The sequence below is a fragment of the Phycomyces blakesleeanus genome, assembly GCF_001638985.1.
Source record: "Phycomyces blakesleeanus NRRL 1555(-) unplaced genomic scaffold PHYBLscaffold_50, whole genome shotgun sequence".
NCBI lineage: Eukaryota > Fungi > Mucoromycota > Mucoromycetes > Mucorales > Phycomycetaceae > Phycomyces > Phycomyces blakesleeanus.
The window spans coordinates 20,250-35,991 of NW_017265193.1; the positions used below are offsets into that span (position 1 = coordinate 20,250).

General features: G+C 37.0%; 4 protein-coding genes across 4 annotated transcripts; 2 read left to right on the forward strand and 2 right to left on the reverse strand.

Annotated features, from left to right (window-relative positions):
- Positions 1-4,574: 4,574 nt before the first annotated feature.
- PHYBLDRAFT_104075 (hypothetical protein) lies at positions 4,575-4,908 on the forward strand (the record flags this gene model as incomplete). The annotated part of the gene is made up of 2 exons (XM_018427815.1): positions 4,575-4,695; positions 4,799-4,908. Coding segments are annotated over 2 exons (231 nt in total), but the record flags the coding sequence as incomplete, so codon positions are not given.
- A 274-nt stretch (positions 4,909-5,182) lies between these two features.
- PHYBLDRAFT_77429 (hypothetical protein) lies at positions 5,183-9,948 on the reverse strand (the record flags this gene model as incomplete). The annotated part of the gene is made up of 11 exons (XM_018443255.1): positions 5,183-6,134; positions 6,209-6,512; positions 6,584-6,946; positions 7,026-7,340; positions 7,452-7,632; positions 7,724-7,935; positions 8,035-8,219; positions 8,447-8,651; positions 8,818-9,027; positions 9,203-9,481; positions 9,661-9,948. 11 exons carry the CDS (start codon positions 9,946-9,948, stop codon positions 5,332-5,334), a joined length of 3,345 nt encoding a protein of 1,114 aa, XP_018283210.1. The 3' UTR covers positions 5,183-5,331.
- A 467-nt stretch (positions 9,949-10,415) lies between these two features.
- On the reverse strand, positions 10,416-11,833 carry PHYBLDRAFT_160884 (hypothetical protein). Its single transcript, XM_018434286.1, has 5 exons — positions 11,737-11,833; positions 11,432-11,479; positions 10,991-11,205; positions 10,825-10,890; positions 10,416-10,624 (listed from the first exon to the last, which is right to left on the reverse strand). Exons 1-5 carry the CDS (start codon positions 11,797-11,799, stop codon positions 10,525-10,527), a joined length of 492 nt encoding a protein of 163 aa, XP_018283211.1. The 5' UTR covers positions 11,800-11,833; the 3' UTR covers positions 10,416-10,524.
- A 2,195-nt stretch (positions 11,834-14,028) lies between these two features.
- On the forward strand, positions 14,029-14,991 carry NDUFA4_3 (NADH dehydrogenase 1 alpha subcomplex subunit 4 NDUFA4). The gene is made up of 4 exons (XM_018434287.1): positions 14,029-14,168; positions 14,235-14,276; positions 14,534-14,599; positions 14,713-14,991. The coding sequence occupies exons 1-4, from the start codon at positions 14,041-14,043 to the stop codon at positions 14,732-14,734; spliced, it is 258 nt and encodes an 85-aa protein (XP_018283212.1). The 5' UTR covers positions 14,029-14,040; the 3' UTR covers positions 14,735-14,991.
- The last annotated feature ends 751 nt before the right edge of the window (positions 14,992-15,742 follow it).

Genomic DNA, 15,742 nt, shown 5'->3' on the forward strand with positions numbered 1-15,742 from the left:
ACCGGTCCTTTCCTGGCTTCGTAAAGAGGTGAGCCAGTGCGAGGGAGAAATGAAGCAGACCGAGATATCCAGTCGACTCTTGTCAGTCGGTTTAAATTCGCAACAACATGGCGAAGACTCGTTATCAAAGAATCGTGATTCCTTTGCTGACAACTACGGCAAATCCAATCCAAGAGAAGAAGACACGAGTGATACACCGACCTATCTTCAAAAGGTTGATCTCGATATTTCTTGTATCATTCAAGACTCGCTCTCTGGTAACAAGGCATATATGGAGAAGAATGTTTGGCCACAACTCCAACATAAACATCTTTGGCTACCCGTGTCCGAGCGACCTTTCCTTTACACTCTTTCCAAGAGTCAGCTTAGTGCGCTAAAGTATGCACTTTTTCATCGTTTTACAGTAATTAGCGGTGGACCAGGAACAGGAAAGACCCATCTGGCAAGTAAACTAGTCAACCTTGTGCACCAAGGCTTAGTAGAAAGTCGTACCTTCCATCCCGTTATTGTTATCACAAAGAATGAGTCAACTTTGGACGCAATTCTAGAAAAGAACCTGAACGGTGTGTCCGGGATGGTTCGTTTGGGAGTTCGCACAGACAACAAGAACATCGCTAGTCGACAGGGCCTTCATTTGTTTGGGTCTGAAAATAATGATCAGAACCAGCGCTATGTAGTCCAGATGGAAAGACGCCAGGCAATGTTACAAGCTGACCTAGATAGTCTGTGGAAGTATCGATCCAGTGTTCTCAAAGGCGATCTTGATATAATTTCAACATTTGTGCCACCAGGATACATGCATAGCTTGCGCCAAGGCTGTCCGTTTTCGGGCACCACTATTGGTGAAGGTGGAAGTAATGGTGGTGGTGGTGGTGGCAACGGTATACAGACTAGTTCATCAATCTTGAAGACCTGGATGAGAAATACCGATGTTCCCATACTCGATAAGTCCTCGGATTGCCAAAAAGAATATTCGCATGAAACACCATTTAGCAATATTGAAGCAGAATACGATTCCTTCCTCAAATCAATGGGAAGTGGCGAAGAAGACAGACTTCCTCTGATAATAGACTCGGTTACATACAAAGATCGCTTGGAATGGATTGTGCAAAAGAGGCCAAATATCAATAGTATTGCCAACCCTTCCAACTGGCCTCTCTCTGGCTCCCAGAACGTGAGCGTGATCCGAAATGAAGTGCTTGCCATATGGTCCGTCACACCCCCAGAAAACATGTGGAAGCTTTTGGCTAGCCAACGCAAGGAGCTATGGTTGAAACTGATTAACAAGATTGTTCACTTTATCGATTCAGAGATTACAAAGTGTCTTGAGGAACAATTCAAGGCTTCAAGGGGGTTAGACAAGGCTAGACTTCAAAAATGGGCAAAGGTTTGCCAATTCAACCGTCTGATAGGAATGACGGCCGAGTTCGCGGCATCCAACCAAGAACTTATCAATTCTCTGTCTCCGAGTGTCGTGATTGTCGACGAAGCTGATCAGATACTGGAGTCTACCATGGCTCACTTTTTATTCGGACCTCGCATGAACCACCTGATTCTTTTAGGCGACGACACGAAGCTCAAGGCCCAAAAGCAAAAACAAACAAACGGTTCTGTTAACAAAACCTCCCAGCACCTCGATGTGTCTCTATTCGAACGATGGTACCTCACCGGGGGCAAAGTTGTCGCTCTGCAAGAACAGTGGAGAATGTGTACAGAAGTATTAGAGGTGTTTAATGCGTTAGACCCCGACAATGACAAGGCTGCCTTTGGTCCTGAACATTCAGAAACAACTGCAAATACAAGAGACAAAGTGGTACCTGCCTTACTTGGATTCGACAACCGCACATTTTTTGTTTCTCATGACAGCGAGGTGACCTCCCAATTCTTTGATGATAGTCTCACTGCAGCTATGGGGATTGATGTTACCGAAAGCATGGCCGACGGGGCAAGATATGTGTGCCATTTGGCACTCTACATACTACAGCAGGGCACCAAGCCAGAAAATGTTGCCATATTGGCCATTGACCCACTACAGAAGAGGATTATCGAATGGCTACTTGAAAATGAACTTTTGGACTTTAGTCAGTTTGTCAAAAAACCAATTGGTGTGACCGTAAGTATGATAGACGACCATGTTGGAAAAGAGAACTGGATTGTTATCATTTCTCTGGCTGTGCCCCATGGAAAACCCCTTCCGGATAACAACGTCTCTCTAGCTCTCTCTCGAGCCCGGTATGGACTTTACATTGTTGGAGATGCAGCTGCAACAGTAGGAACAAAATGGGAGCTTGTTGCCAAGTATATGAGAACAAAAGGTACAAAAAAGCGTTCTTTCTTTTTATTTCCTATCAGCTATATACTTTAATAATAAATGGTTAAGATATTATATATATATGTGTGTGTGTGCGTATTTATACCGTATTGGCTCCTTAATTGATTTTATATTAAATTGGCGTTTTGGATAGGAAACTGCTCGCCTAATCTTCAGCTACGCTGCCAAAAACACAAGGAAAGAACAACTGTTATCAGTTATTGGCCTGTATTTAATCAAGTGAGAAATGGCGGGTGTACCGTAAGTACTAAAAAATGATGTAAATAGCAAGTGACTTGTGGAGGATATATGCTATAGTATACTAAAGACTTTGACAATTAGATGGCTTGTGAAACACTTATGGAGTGTGGGCATGTTTGCAAAAATGTAAGAAATACTAGATTGAATTTGATTTTCGTTTATTGCTTAATATCTCAACACACATGTTTGTTGGTTTGCTTGGATGTATATATATATATACATTAGATGTGTCATATATTAGATCATTCATATGCTACTTGTGTTGAACCTTGCGTAAGACCACGGCCGGATGGGTGTGAACACGCTTGTCCCAATAGCTGCAACGAATGCTCAAATAATAACGGAGTGTGCCCTCCGTGTACAGAAGTAGAAGTGGTGAAGTTTCCGTGTGGGCACCAAAGATCAATCAATTGCAAACAAGCCCAGCTCAAAGAACCAGGGAATGTAGGCTATATAGCAGAAGCTATGTCTTTGGCGGTAGAGAATCCCGGTATACAGAATGAAGATTTTCAATTGTTTTGCACTGAGAGTTGCAACTCTCAACTCGAGTGTGGGCATATGTGCCAAAATATGGTACGTGATTGTAAAAGAGAAAATAAATTCAAATTAAATAAACAGTATAAAATCTTGATCTACAAAGAAGCTCACGACATTCTTTTTTTCTATTCATATATGCATATAAATTGTGTATATATATAAACAGTGTAGAGTTCCTCATTCACATGATTCATCTCAATGCCAGGCAAGCTGTCCAAAGCAGCTTATTTGTGGGCACAATTGTTCTAACGGTTAGTCTATTTGCTGGTGTAAAAAAAAAGCAACAATTCATTTGGTTCACTCCGTAATTGATTTTCTTGTATATGTATTGCTCTTGAACAAAACACTAGGCTGTGCTAAGCCTAACGATCACACTGAAATGTGCTTGGAAGCTTGTCAGCAAGTATGCTCTCATGGCTATAAGTGTGGAAGAGATTGCTGGAGAGTTTGTACACCTTGTGTTGAAAACTGCCCATATAGTGTAAGTTCTGTAGAAACGTTTGTGCCTATATACCAAGCAATGAATGTTTTACTTGTAATACAGATATTTGATTGATACGAAACATACCAAATTTGTAGTGTATTCACAAAAAGTGTACTAGGCGCTGCCATGAGGTATATAAATATGAATATAAATTGAAGGGATTATAATTCAACTATTATTATTTCTTTAAAACAAAACATACATAGATATTAACCATGACTTTGTGTGTATTGATCAATTTAGAAATGCGATCGGCCGCCCTGCGATTTAAGCTGTTCTAAGATTCTTCCATGCTCGTAAGTATATTCTTATTATTATATGGTGTCTTTGAATAGAATAGCCACACATACTTATATATTCTCTGTTTGTCTGTCAATAGTCACCCATGTCCTGGACTGTGTGGTGAACTGTGTCCTCCTTGTAGAGAGTGCAATTCTGATATGCAATGTGCAATCTCACTCCGAACCTTATCAGAATTTGATCCAGATGAAAAGATATATGTCTTGCCTGAATGCAAATGCAGTAAGTGTCAATGATATTACCAGAGTTACAAAAGCTGCTTTAAAATTAGTAGACGTATAGAAATAGCCTGGATATTTTGAGACGTGGCAAAAAAAATATATTATATTATTCTTAACCCTTGTATATGTATGTTCGTTTGTGTATATAGTTTTTTCTGTTGAATACCTTGATATGTATTTCAATAACCAGGCACAAAATGGTATATATCCAAACACTATATACATATACATACATACAATGAAGTTTGCAGATAGTTTGCTATATGTGTATATACGCTAAAGGTCCTTTTTTTGTGTTGGTGTTGGTGTATGAATAGGTGAACATAATTCTATCAAACTCTGGCAATGTCCTTTGTGTCAGACACCTATATATACTGCTTTGCGTTACAACATGTACATAAAAACAGAAATTGCGTTAGTGAACAAGATCAAGGAGAGTCAGAATGAAAAACTTCATAGAATTTCGGAAAATGAAAAGCAAGATATCATTAAAGCCATGAACGATGAAACTAGGACTGGTATTCACAATATTGTCGGCGGAAGATGGTTCGTCTGCAAAAATCAGCATCCTTATTTTATAGGTTTGTACAATTTTTGTATTTTTTTAAAAAAAAAGAAAAAATTCATTGCTATTATTCAATTATGCTTACTGTTTTATACATATGTTATGCATTAAATTTATAGGTGATTGTGGTGGTGCTACTGAAGTGTCTACTTGTCCACAGTGCGGAGAGACTATTGGTGGACTTAATCATAAAGTAGTTGATTCCAATCGGTTTTATGGTGAATTTGATGGATCTAATGGACCTGCATGGCCAGGACAGCCATATAAATAAAGGAACACTGGGTTATATACCTATATGCGCACATGTATATATTATTTATTTATTTTTATGAAAATAAAAATGCACTTTGATAGTCTGGATGCTCTTCTTAAAATTCAAAAAAAAAAGTATTATTACTATGGTTATTATTGTGATGGTTATTATTTTAATAAAGCAAGAAGAAGAAGAAGAAGAAGAAGAAGAAACAAAAGGTACGAATTCATTTGTTTCAAATATCTTTTTTAATAAAAATATTTCTTTTTTATGATTTATTTTACTTTTTACTTCTTTTTTTTTAATATATCAAAAATGTGAGTGTGTATTTGTGAGTGAGTGAGTAAGTGAGTGTGTGTGCATGCGTGTGCTTGAGCGTGTTGCGTATGTGAAGTGTATTTAATTTTCAGTTGACAATTTTGTAGAAAGACGGGTGACTAAAGTATCAAGCTTGACCAGTGTACGCTTCACATCACTGTTGCTGCCTTCTTTTAATGCTGCCTGGGCCTCCTTGATTTTGTTGATCAACTCGGGTGCAAGTTTAACAAACTTTGCATTGGCGCTCTCGTGTTTCTTGCCAACTATACGTTGCAGAAGCTGCATGACCCATTGACAGGCCATGTTTTGGCGGTAAGCGTTTGCACTCTCACTCGGGCTGATATAAACGATAAGAGTGTCCAAAAGAGGCCAGGAACTAAGAGGGAAGCGCTGCAAAAGGTTTGTGATCATGCTGGGGTGGAAATGTGATGACTTTTTGGTCATGTACTCCTTCAACGAGTCGCTGTAGATCGCAAGGAAGCGAGTCTGTTCCTTCTTCTTCTTCTTATCCTTGTCTGCGACCTCAACATCAGCACCGCCCAAAATGCAGCGGCGCAAATAAAGAGAAAGATTATTGGCGGTTTCGGAAAGTTCTTTTGATGATGCCTGGCGAGCAAAGTCGTGAACGGCCTGGAGAACATTGAAGATTGTTTCCTCGTCATAGTTGGTAGGACATTCGGTCATCTTGGAGAACTTGTTCTTCAGGAATGCGACCATCTTGTCCACAAATTGGCTTGTGACAGACTTGCCGGGGGTGGAGCGGATAATGTTCAGGAGAGGGACGATAATCTCAAGTACAAGAGGGTTGGTAGGGTTTTTGTGGACGTAGATGGTGATAAAGCTCATAACATTGTTCTTAAAGTGAGTAATGTTGTGCTGGAGATCTAGTGAACAAATATATCATAAGTAAATGCACAACATTTTTTTTTTGGTTTTTATGGGGGGTTTTTTTTTTTACCTTTTTGCTCGGTCTTGGCAATCTTCTTCTGCTTAAAGACTTCGGCAATCTTTTCGTCATATGCGGCCATAGCCTCATCATCCAAATCAGCTTCATCGTCATCTTCTGTACCGAGAATACCCTGTGCCTTCATGGCCTCTTCAACCTTGCGCTTGAGATCCTCATCCATCTCTTCATCGTCGTCCTCTTCGATCATTTCGACATCACTGTCCATATCCATTTCTTCGACATCATCGTCTTCTTCGTCTTCATTGTCACCAAAGAGTTCCTCAGCACCAGTCTTGCTCTCACTAGTAGCCAAGATCTAAAGGAAATTGATATATATTGTATATATATAAGTATTTGACGGGTATGCATAAAAGATGTGTAACATACATTCAAAAGAGTCTGGAGTGCCTGCTTGGTCATCATTGGAGAAAAGATCTCGAAGATTTGATCGGCAAGATTCTTCAAGACATGGGAGGGGTTAGTCAAGAAACCGACAAGAATATCAACAATGACTTCGATTGGCTCAGGCTGACCCTCTTCTTCTTCTGCTGCTGCTGCCTTTTTGGATTTCTTGGCCTTGGTAGGCTTGACAGCCTTCTTGGCAAAGATCTTTTCGTAGCAGTCTAACAATTCACCCAAAACAGACTGGGCTTCTTCTTCGTCCACCAAAAAGTGCAACTGAAGGTTTAAGAACAAAATCTCAAAACCACGCTCAATGCTATCAAAAGATTTCATATCATCCTTGGCAATCTTTTACGGCAATAATAATTAATAAAAACTTAATTCTCCAATTCATATATTTCTTTCTTTCTTATTTTTTTATGCTTACCTTTGATCTCAGTTTTTCGACGACATCAGTGACTTCCTTGTTGATAGCAATGCCCTCCTTGGACAAGGTCACAAGAGACTTGAGTTGCTTGGTGTCTTTTTCGAGTTCTTGCTTAATCTGGTAGACACGGTGAACCCAGAGTTCTCCGTCGTTGGTAATACCAATGAGTCTGCGAGACTTCACTGCAGCACCAGAAAGATCCTTGACTTTCTGGATTTGGGGCAGCTTGGCCAAAGCAACAAGGGCAGCCTGGAAGCGTGCTTTGCAGAATTCACGGGTGGAATCCGAAAGAGCAGGAGAAGGCTTGTGGAGACCCTATAATAATCACAATCATAAACATAATAGATATATAAATAATTTTATCTAAAGATTCTTGAGAAGCGATATTCTCTAATTGTTGTTGTTGTAGTAACAGTTTTTTTTTACCTCGAGGAATGATTTTCTCTCCTTTGTGATCTTGACTTCGAAGAATGAGTGGACCATAAGGAAACGAACAAGGTAAACGATCCAGGACTCATCCTTGGGGACCTTTGTGTTTGTGAGCATAAGAGTCATCTGGGTAAGAGCCCATTCTCTGCGAGAGTTGAGACGCTTAGAATCATCATCACTAAAACACAATACAATGTAACGCATTAGGAATTAATACACTGCGTCACACTTCATATTTTATCCTATTTCTTTCTTTCTCTCTGCTTTACCTCTTCATCTCATCCTGCTTGACAAAGGTCTCGGCAAGGAACTCAAGATAAGACTTAACACCAGCAGTATCCATTGTTGCCAATAAGTTTTCAACAAGCTTGGTCTTGGTAATGTTGTCAAAGTTCTGGTGGCCGTGCTTACCGATAAGCTGTGTGACCAATGCAAAACCGACCTGCTTGTTGTCCTGTGCAACAGTTTGAAGAACAGTAGCCTAAAAAAAGTACAATATTGTCAGCATAACAGCATCAATAAACTCAAATCACGAAAAGATAAATCCAACTATGTATGTATGTAAGTAGGAATTACTTACAGTGTGCTTGGCAGCCTTGTTCAAGAAACGAACATCAGAAGAAAGATTGTTGATAAATGTTCTCATAAAGTTCTCGGTGAAGATCAAGGGCATCTGCTCAGGAGCAAGACGAGGTAAAACCTTTTCGACAAGCTGGAAACCCCAGAACTTACGACCGTGAGAAGAAGTGTTGGCGAACATGGTTTCTATTAATTATCAAGGAATTAGTATTTTTGTGTATATTTTTCCCCAGATTTTGATTAGATCCCAGTAATCATTTTCAGTGTTATAAACGTAATAATGTTTAGAATACTAGACAGAACACTACAGTGCATTACGCTGCATTGTACTACATTGCATTACATTGCATTGTATTGTGTTCTATTGACCATATTCTCTCTAGCTTTTCTTTTTTGTTCTTTATTTTCTTTACCATCAACAACAACATTCCAGAATTCTTGGAAAGAAGCAGTCTTTTGCTCAACCTTGGCAGTCTTCTGCTTTTTCTTGGGGCGCTTGGCCTCCTCAGCCTCGGCATCGGAAGGACCATCAAGGTAAACACTCAAAAGACGATCCCAAACAGAATGAAGCTGGGGTTTCCAGTCAGCCTGAGCGTCTTGGTCTTCAATTGGTACCTCCTATGTACACACAGAAATACAAATTAAATTACATAAATTATCAGTTTCAGATATAAACCAATATTTTTTCATCTTTTTCTCTTTCTTTCCCTTTTTTTTCTCTATTGTCTTTATAGCCATTATAATTCTACTTTTGTATATTATTTCTAAATCGTCTCGGCTGTACCTTAACAAGCAGAGCCAAGTGACGGAGGTTGGCAGGGTCAAGAACGTTGGTATTTTTCCAGCCAGCAAATTGAGCAGTCAGATCAGTCTCGGGCAATTGCTTTTGGATGGCCAATGCGAGATTGAGCTGATCGACAGTAGAAACGCTACCGTTCAAAAATAGTTCGAGAATCTTTTCGACAGCAGAGTCCTTGTAATCGACAGTCTTAAGCTAATTGAATAATTCAACCCACATAGCATCAGTAAAAAGAAATAACGACATCCAGGAGTTTGAAGCCCATTTTATCCAAACCAGTACAAGCAAATAAATCAAAACCAATATCCACAGGTACAGACACAAATTTAAACACAAATACAAAAAAAAGAAGAAATAGCAATAAACTTACATAGGGTAGCATATTGATAACAACGTGGTGACAAACTTCCGAGAGATAAGATTTTGTCTTGGCCATTTCGGCCAGACTTTCAATAATTCGGTTAGCATCCTCAGCGGTGGTTGACTCACGAGCTACCATTCCTGAAGCAACGATAGACATAAGACCAAACAAACGACCGAAAAGCATATCACGGACTTCTTCACCCGACATGGATCCAACACGCTCGGTGTATCGGAAAAGAAGGTCGAGAACAACCTTAGCTGTTACTAAATCGATGGTTGAGAGCAACTATATATACATAAGTGAGCGGAATGAGTGTTATTGTTCTTCACTTCTTTTTTATTTTTTTAAATATATATATATATTTGTACATAAAGTCAATGGTAAAAAAAAAAGGGGGTATACAGGAAAGTCGAATGGATTGAATGCAAATTGTATATATTTTCTTTTTGGGTTTGCTTTCTTACCTCGGTCAAAGCAAGAGAGAAACCTTGACGGGCACCCTGACGAGAGGAAGGCAAACCTCTCAAGAGACGTCTAACAGCGTATGATACATCAGAGGCACAGACAAGGTCAAGTTTTTCTTCGGTGTCAGCTAATGAGGTTGTTGGAGTTGAGGTTGAATCGTCGAGGGATTTCTGGTGGGCCTGTTGAAATTCGGTCAGGGCAAGGATCAATGACTGGGCAGCAGTCTGTCTAACGGTAGGGTCAAACGAGGCCAGATCCCAATAGAGTTGAAGGGTTGTCGTTGCCATCTTTGAGGTTGATTGACAAGGTTGACAAAAGGCGTTTTATATATATGATTCCTCTTTTTTTTTTTTCAAATGAAAAAAAATGAAACTCTGCTTTAAAAATTATGGGTGGCTTGAGTAAATGTGACAGCTTGTATGCTTAAGGATGCACACACACACACAAACTTTAGCAGTGAGCTTATTATTTTTATGCTCAGTACTTGTGTGTGTGTGTATGTGTGTGTATCGAAATAAGGAATTATGCAGAATGCATCTAATTAACAATTGTACAATTTTACATGCAATAATTAACAGCAGTATTTAATATATTGTACCATTTCTCTCTTTCTCTATTCCTCTCTACATACACACACATGTATATATAATTACATTATCACCACCACTGCCTCAATATATCTATTTAATCGGTTTGCTTTTATTCTCTATTACTCTTCACTATTATCTTTGTACTTCTTGTACCCACTCAGTATAAAGATGATATGTAAATATTTATTTAGTTCCAAAGATTAAAAATGAAACATAAGAGGCCATATCCAAACTGGGAAATAATAATAATAATTTAAAAAAAAGGTTATTTGTTTATTGGTAGGCAGCAACAAATGTCTTTTGGGCTTTTGCAACAGAGGCCTTGAATGCCTCGACTTCTTTCCAGCAATCCAATGGACGAGATTCGTTGTTCCTGTTATATCAATAGAAAGAAACAAAAAGAAAAAACGATGTCAATAATCTATTTTACCAATTCCATCATCTTATCTCATCTAATCTCATATCTCAAATATCTCATCTCTAATGTCTGATTTCTAAACTCTCATCTCTCATCTATAATATTTCCTTTTTCTCCTTCATTTTAATTGCGTATATATGTGTATGTAAACGTACTTGTAGCAAACAACAAGAGCTTCCTGGCGTTCTGCAATCTCGGCAGGAATAGCCTTGGCAGGAGTTCTATACAAAAGAAAAGATTACCAGCAATAACATATTTAGTAACGTTTTACAACTTTATACACTTTTTACTGTCTTAAACATGAATCTGTGTTTTTTTTACCTCTTGATCTTCTCAATCATGTTGTTAATGTCAGCACCCAAAACAACAGAGTTTTGGTCATTATCAATGTTCTTCTTAGCCATGTCACTGTAAACACGCTGGTTGATCTCTTCCTGCTTCTCCTGAACACGCTTCAACTCTTCCGCAACACGTTCACGGACACGTTCCTCAACTTCCTCGGGGCGAACTTGCTGCGATGAAGCAGCGGGCGCGCTCTAAAAAAAATAACAACATATGTATATATGTATACATGCATGTCAACTTTTTTTTATGTTCTACATTGTCTTCTCTCCCTTTATATCTCTATATGTATGTATGTATGTATGTATATCTATGGATATATCATTATCTATTTCTTTCTCTCTCGTTCTCTCTTTCTTTGGTTTGAAGCAGGAAAAATGAAAATAAAGGAAAGACCGTGTTGGTTCCTTTCGTTCTTACTCTAACCTTTGTGCGAGTCTCGAGCGAATCCACAAGTCCCTGAGAGAACTGTTATAATTTTTATTATAATTTTTATTATTATTATTGCCATTATCATCATTATCACATTCGTTTGTTTGTTGATTGTTAGTCAAAAAGAAATGATAAGAAAAAGAATATATAAAGAAGTAATTAAAGTATTATTTGCTTGTTTTTTCTTCTTTCTTATATTGAATAAAGAAGTTGTAAAATGTTGTAATAAAAGAAGAAGAAGAAAATGTCTGATGCTGTTACGCATTAAGTTCGTGGCATCACGTGCTTCGTACCTGGAGAGGTACGTTTTGGTTGTAAAAGATAACCGGCTCTGACTTGGATTGTTGCGCACCCATGACTGCAAAAGTTTATATGACTTCCAAGTAGAAGATATCCAAGAAAACAGAGGGGGGAGGTAGGAGTTCTTTTTTCTTTCTTTTTCTATACTCAAAAAAAAAAAAACTTACATGGAGGGGGGGGGTAGCGAGACCTCCGAAGCGGGGCCTATATCGTGACATCACCACAGCCATATATAAAAAATATATATAAAACAAAACACAAAAAAAAATTAGAAGAGATCAAGTCTTTACATATATCCCGTTTCCTTGGGTTTCGGTCCTGTTTTGAAAAATTAAATAAATAGAAAATTAAATAAAAATAAAAATAAGATAAAAAAATCTCGGGTGTCTTATAATTTTATATTTTTCAGACATTCATTTTATATCTTGTATAAACAGCATGTGAGCCGAAGATTTGGGTATTTCGTAGCCCGTTAATAAACCTTGTTAACTCCAGACGGTCTCTTATAACTCAGCCCCTTTTTTTTGCAAAATAGACTAATTTAAACCAATAGGAAACGTGATTTTTCGTGTGATTTTTGAATTTAGCGCCAATAGTCTTGAATCAGTGTTTTAATTTCCAAATATTTGTTTTACTCATTTTCGGCACATTTTTTGTACCATTGACTGATTGCTGTTGTTCCTCACCAAGCAAAACGTAAATCATTCGTTCAAAGCTCTCTTGGAGATATGAAACCACATTTTCAAGGAACAAGATACAGGTATTTAGCACGACATTATAAACTCTTCAAATTCTGCAAACTCAAGGAAACAAGCTGGATCTAGAATCTACGATACAGAAGAAGATCAAACAAAATTGGATGCAGTAATGATAATTTTTTAATGCAGAATAAACAAAAAGCATATAACCAGCTCGTAAAGAAGCTAAACGTGTATAGCAGTGAAACCCCCACAAAGAACTTTTTTTTTTGCTGCTGTTATTACTGTCCCTAAAAAAAACACGAAATAATCTTCTCTTAAAAGTCTTGAAAATTGATATAAATTCTACTTTCAGCATTTCACTTTGACCGTCACCAGCACATTTAGTTGAACAAACATCACTTTTTCTTTTGGGACAAGGATGTTATTTGTAGCTAAAATGACTTCAAGTGAATTGGACAATCTTTTAAAGATATTAAAAGTGTTCTTGATGCAAAAGAAGTAGAACATCAATATATATGTACGGTGACTTTTGTCAAATCTTTTTTGTTGTAAAAAAAAAACAAGGAGCCTGGTCACAGATTTGTTGAACATTGCCTTCGTAGGGCATCTTTTTGTGATCATATAAAACAATTCGCGGGATTTACCCAAAGACTTGATACTCGAGTTAGCTTGGATCTTTGGCGAACAAAGTTCTCAGCAAAACTCTTTGATATTGGTAATGGAAGAGACGAAATCTGGCAGGCAATCCCATATTGTACCAAAATATGGTAAAATAATTCTTTTACACTTAATCTTTAATTTTTTTTTAAAAAATAAGTACAAAGTTCTGATTTGTTAAAAATTGTGGTTGATTTTGATGGTATAGATTATGCTGATAACTCAAGTTATCCTACAGAATCCTTTAGTTCATTAAATTGCAGTGTAGATATCATCAAATAAACTCAAGATGAAAATTCGATGTGCCTTTCTCTTAGTTTTGCGAAACATGGATCTTTTAGACTGGACTTTGCAGTAGAACAAGGAAAAAAGTGTTTGTAAACCAGCTCACCCGATATATGTCATACCTGCCTAGCAACTTTGAACAAGAAAAAATAAGCAGAAATACTAATGGTCCATGGTGCTTGATACCACTGGTTTTACATGGCAACAAATAAAAAATAAAATTGAAATGTAAGTAAAAGTGAAAGTATAGTTTATAAGAAACTTGAGAAAAGATAGAGCCAAAGCTTACAAAGATCTAAATATATATATAATATTTTCATGTGCAAAAGTGCAAAATGGTAATAGCTATTAGTAAATGAGTTACGCTGTAAAACTAATTGAATACATCACAATATATATGATTTTCGGTAATAATCTAAAAAGATAGGTCCCTCTCCTTCTCTCCTCCCCCCATTTTTGTTCTCCATAAAAAAACACAATCGTTACACGGTTATCGGACGGAACGTGGATACTTGGGTGGCCGCTGGCAAATAGCAAATAGTAACAATCTATATATAAAAAATAAATAAAAAAATTAAAAATCCTTTATATACCTCAAATTTATCCTCATCTTTCATCCTTTCTCTTTCTTTATTTTACCCTAAACAAAAAAAAATGACTGCTGCCCACGCTGCCAAGAAGAGCTTCTGGAACATCTGGTACAAGACCGAGATTATCCCCATCTACATCACTGTTGGTGGTGCCTGTGGTCTTGCTGGCTGGTACCTCACCCGTCTTGCTCGGTAAATAAACAATTGATATACATGTCGATGTGTGTTCTAATGTTTTGTATTGTACATTAACAATAGTGGCCCTGAAGTTGTCTGGGATCGCAAGAGCAACCCCTACCCGTAAGTATAAGACTTTTAGGATCTATACCAGAAATTATAAATCTCGTTAAGATTATTACTGTTATTATTCTGGGTTGATTTTTAACTAGGGTTGAAAAATAAAGGGGGAGGGGTGGGCTATCTTTGAGTGTGCTTGTGTTTAATTGTGTCATTCTGTAATCTGATCAAATCTTAACTTTCTTTTATTTGCTATATTATATTACACAATCTCTCTCGTTTATCTATCTATCAATCTCACTTGATACACACACACATAGCTGGCAAAACATTGACCAGGACACTCAGGTCAAGTTGATGACTGTCAACCAGAAGTTTGAGAAGACGTAAGTTTCCTCTATGTTATATATTATAAGTATAGGCTTGTACATTTAATGATAATGAAAATGATAATTGTACTAATTTATACAATCTTGTTTTGATCTTCTTACAACCCCAGTTACTCCCGTGACCGCTTCTAAAGACAATCACCGTTAAACCGAAAAAAAAATAACAGAAAAAAAAATCTCCTATTTTGGCGGTTTTTCTTTTCTTTTTCTTTTCTTTTATAGACGCGTTAAATCTCACAAACAAGCACACATATACGCAGAAAAAAAAACGCAACTTTTCTTTCTATTTACACCATCAAAAAGTATATAATATCTGTATACATTTACTTGTATATTTTTTATTTTTTATTTTTGTTCAAAATATAACATCTCTATCACTCTTTCTGTTCATTTCTGTGTCTCCATTTTTAAGTGAAATAGGGAGGGGTAAAGTAGCTATAGTATTCTAACAGTGTGTAGTCTGTGTATATGGTTCTTGAATTGAAAGAATGGTATATTAATTACATAGCAGATGTTAAAAGGTTACTTTGTAAAGAAAGGAAAAAGATCAAACTAAAAAGAAGGCAACGCATTAAGTAAATTATTGAGTACTATGGGCAAAGAGACATAAAGATTTGGTTTCCAGGTCGTATAAAGCAAAGTACAGCTCAGCACAACTCAAGTATAATTATTAAGTAAATTTAAATTTATGATTCTAAAACATCTCTTAAACACTCTTTTCTTTCTGTCTTTCATATGCTTATTATTCCAACTGCATTAAATAATACATACACACCTATATATATATATATATGTATAGTCATTATGCTCTCAACATTATCTAAATAGAATATGTAAGCATAGACTATTTTTGTTGACAAGCGATATATATAGTAATATAAAAAAAAGGCAAGCAGATAAGAACACCAAGGTCATCTATCCTCCCTCTCTCTCTATCTCTACTATCAAAGTAATCTACAAGCTTTATATATATATATATATATACTGCGTTGAAGATTGGGCTATGCTCTCTTTAGAAGCTTCAAGTCTATATTAGTAAGAAACACAAGTCATTCAATAAATATATTAATATATATATATATATATATATATGGTAGATGAAGATAAGTACAAATGATCTTAATCTGGAGCATGACATAA

Coding starts and splice junctions, on each gene's coding strand:
- PHYBLDRAFT_160884 (XM_018434286.1), bottom strand. CDS start 11,799: ATGGGTGCGCAACAATCCAAGTCAGAGCCGGTTATCTTTTACAACCAA. Junction 11,206..11,431: donor AGACTCGCACAAAGGTTAGA/GTAAGAACGAAA, acceptor TATTTTTTTTAG/AGCGCGCCCGCTGCTTCATC. Junction 10,625..10,824: donor GCTCTTGTTGTTTGCTACAA/GTACGTTTACAT, acceptor TTGATATAACAG/GAACAACGAATCTCGTCCAT.
- NDUFA4_3 (XM_018434287.1), top strand. CDS start 14,041: ATGACTGCTGCCCACGCTGCCAAGAAGAGCTTCTGGAACATCTGGTAC. Junction 14,277..14,533: donor CGCAAGAGCAACCCCTACCC/GTAAGTATAAGA, acceptor ACACACACATAG/CTGGCAAAACATTGACCAGG. Junction 14,600..14,712: donor AACCAGAAGTTTGAGAAGAC/GTAAGTTTCCTC, acceptor TTACAACCCCAG/TTACTCCCGTGACCGCTTCT.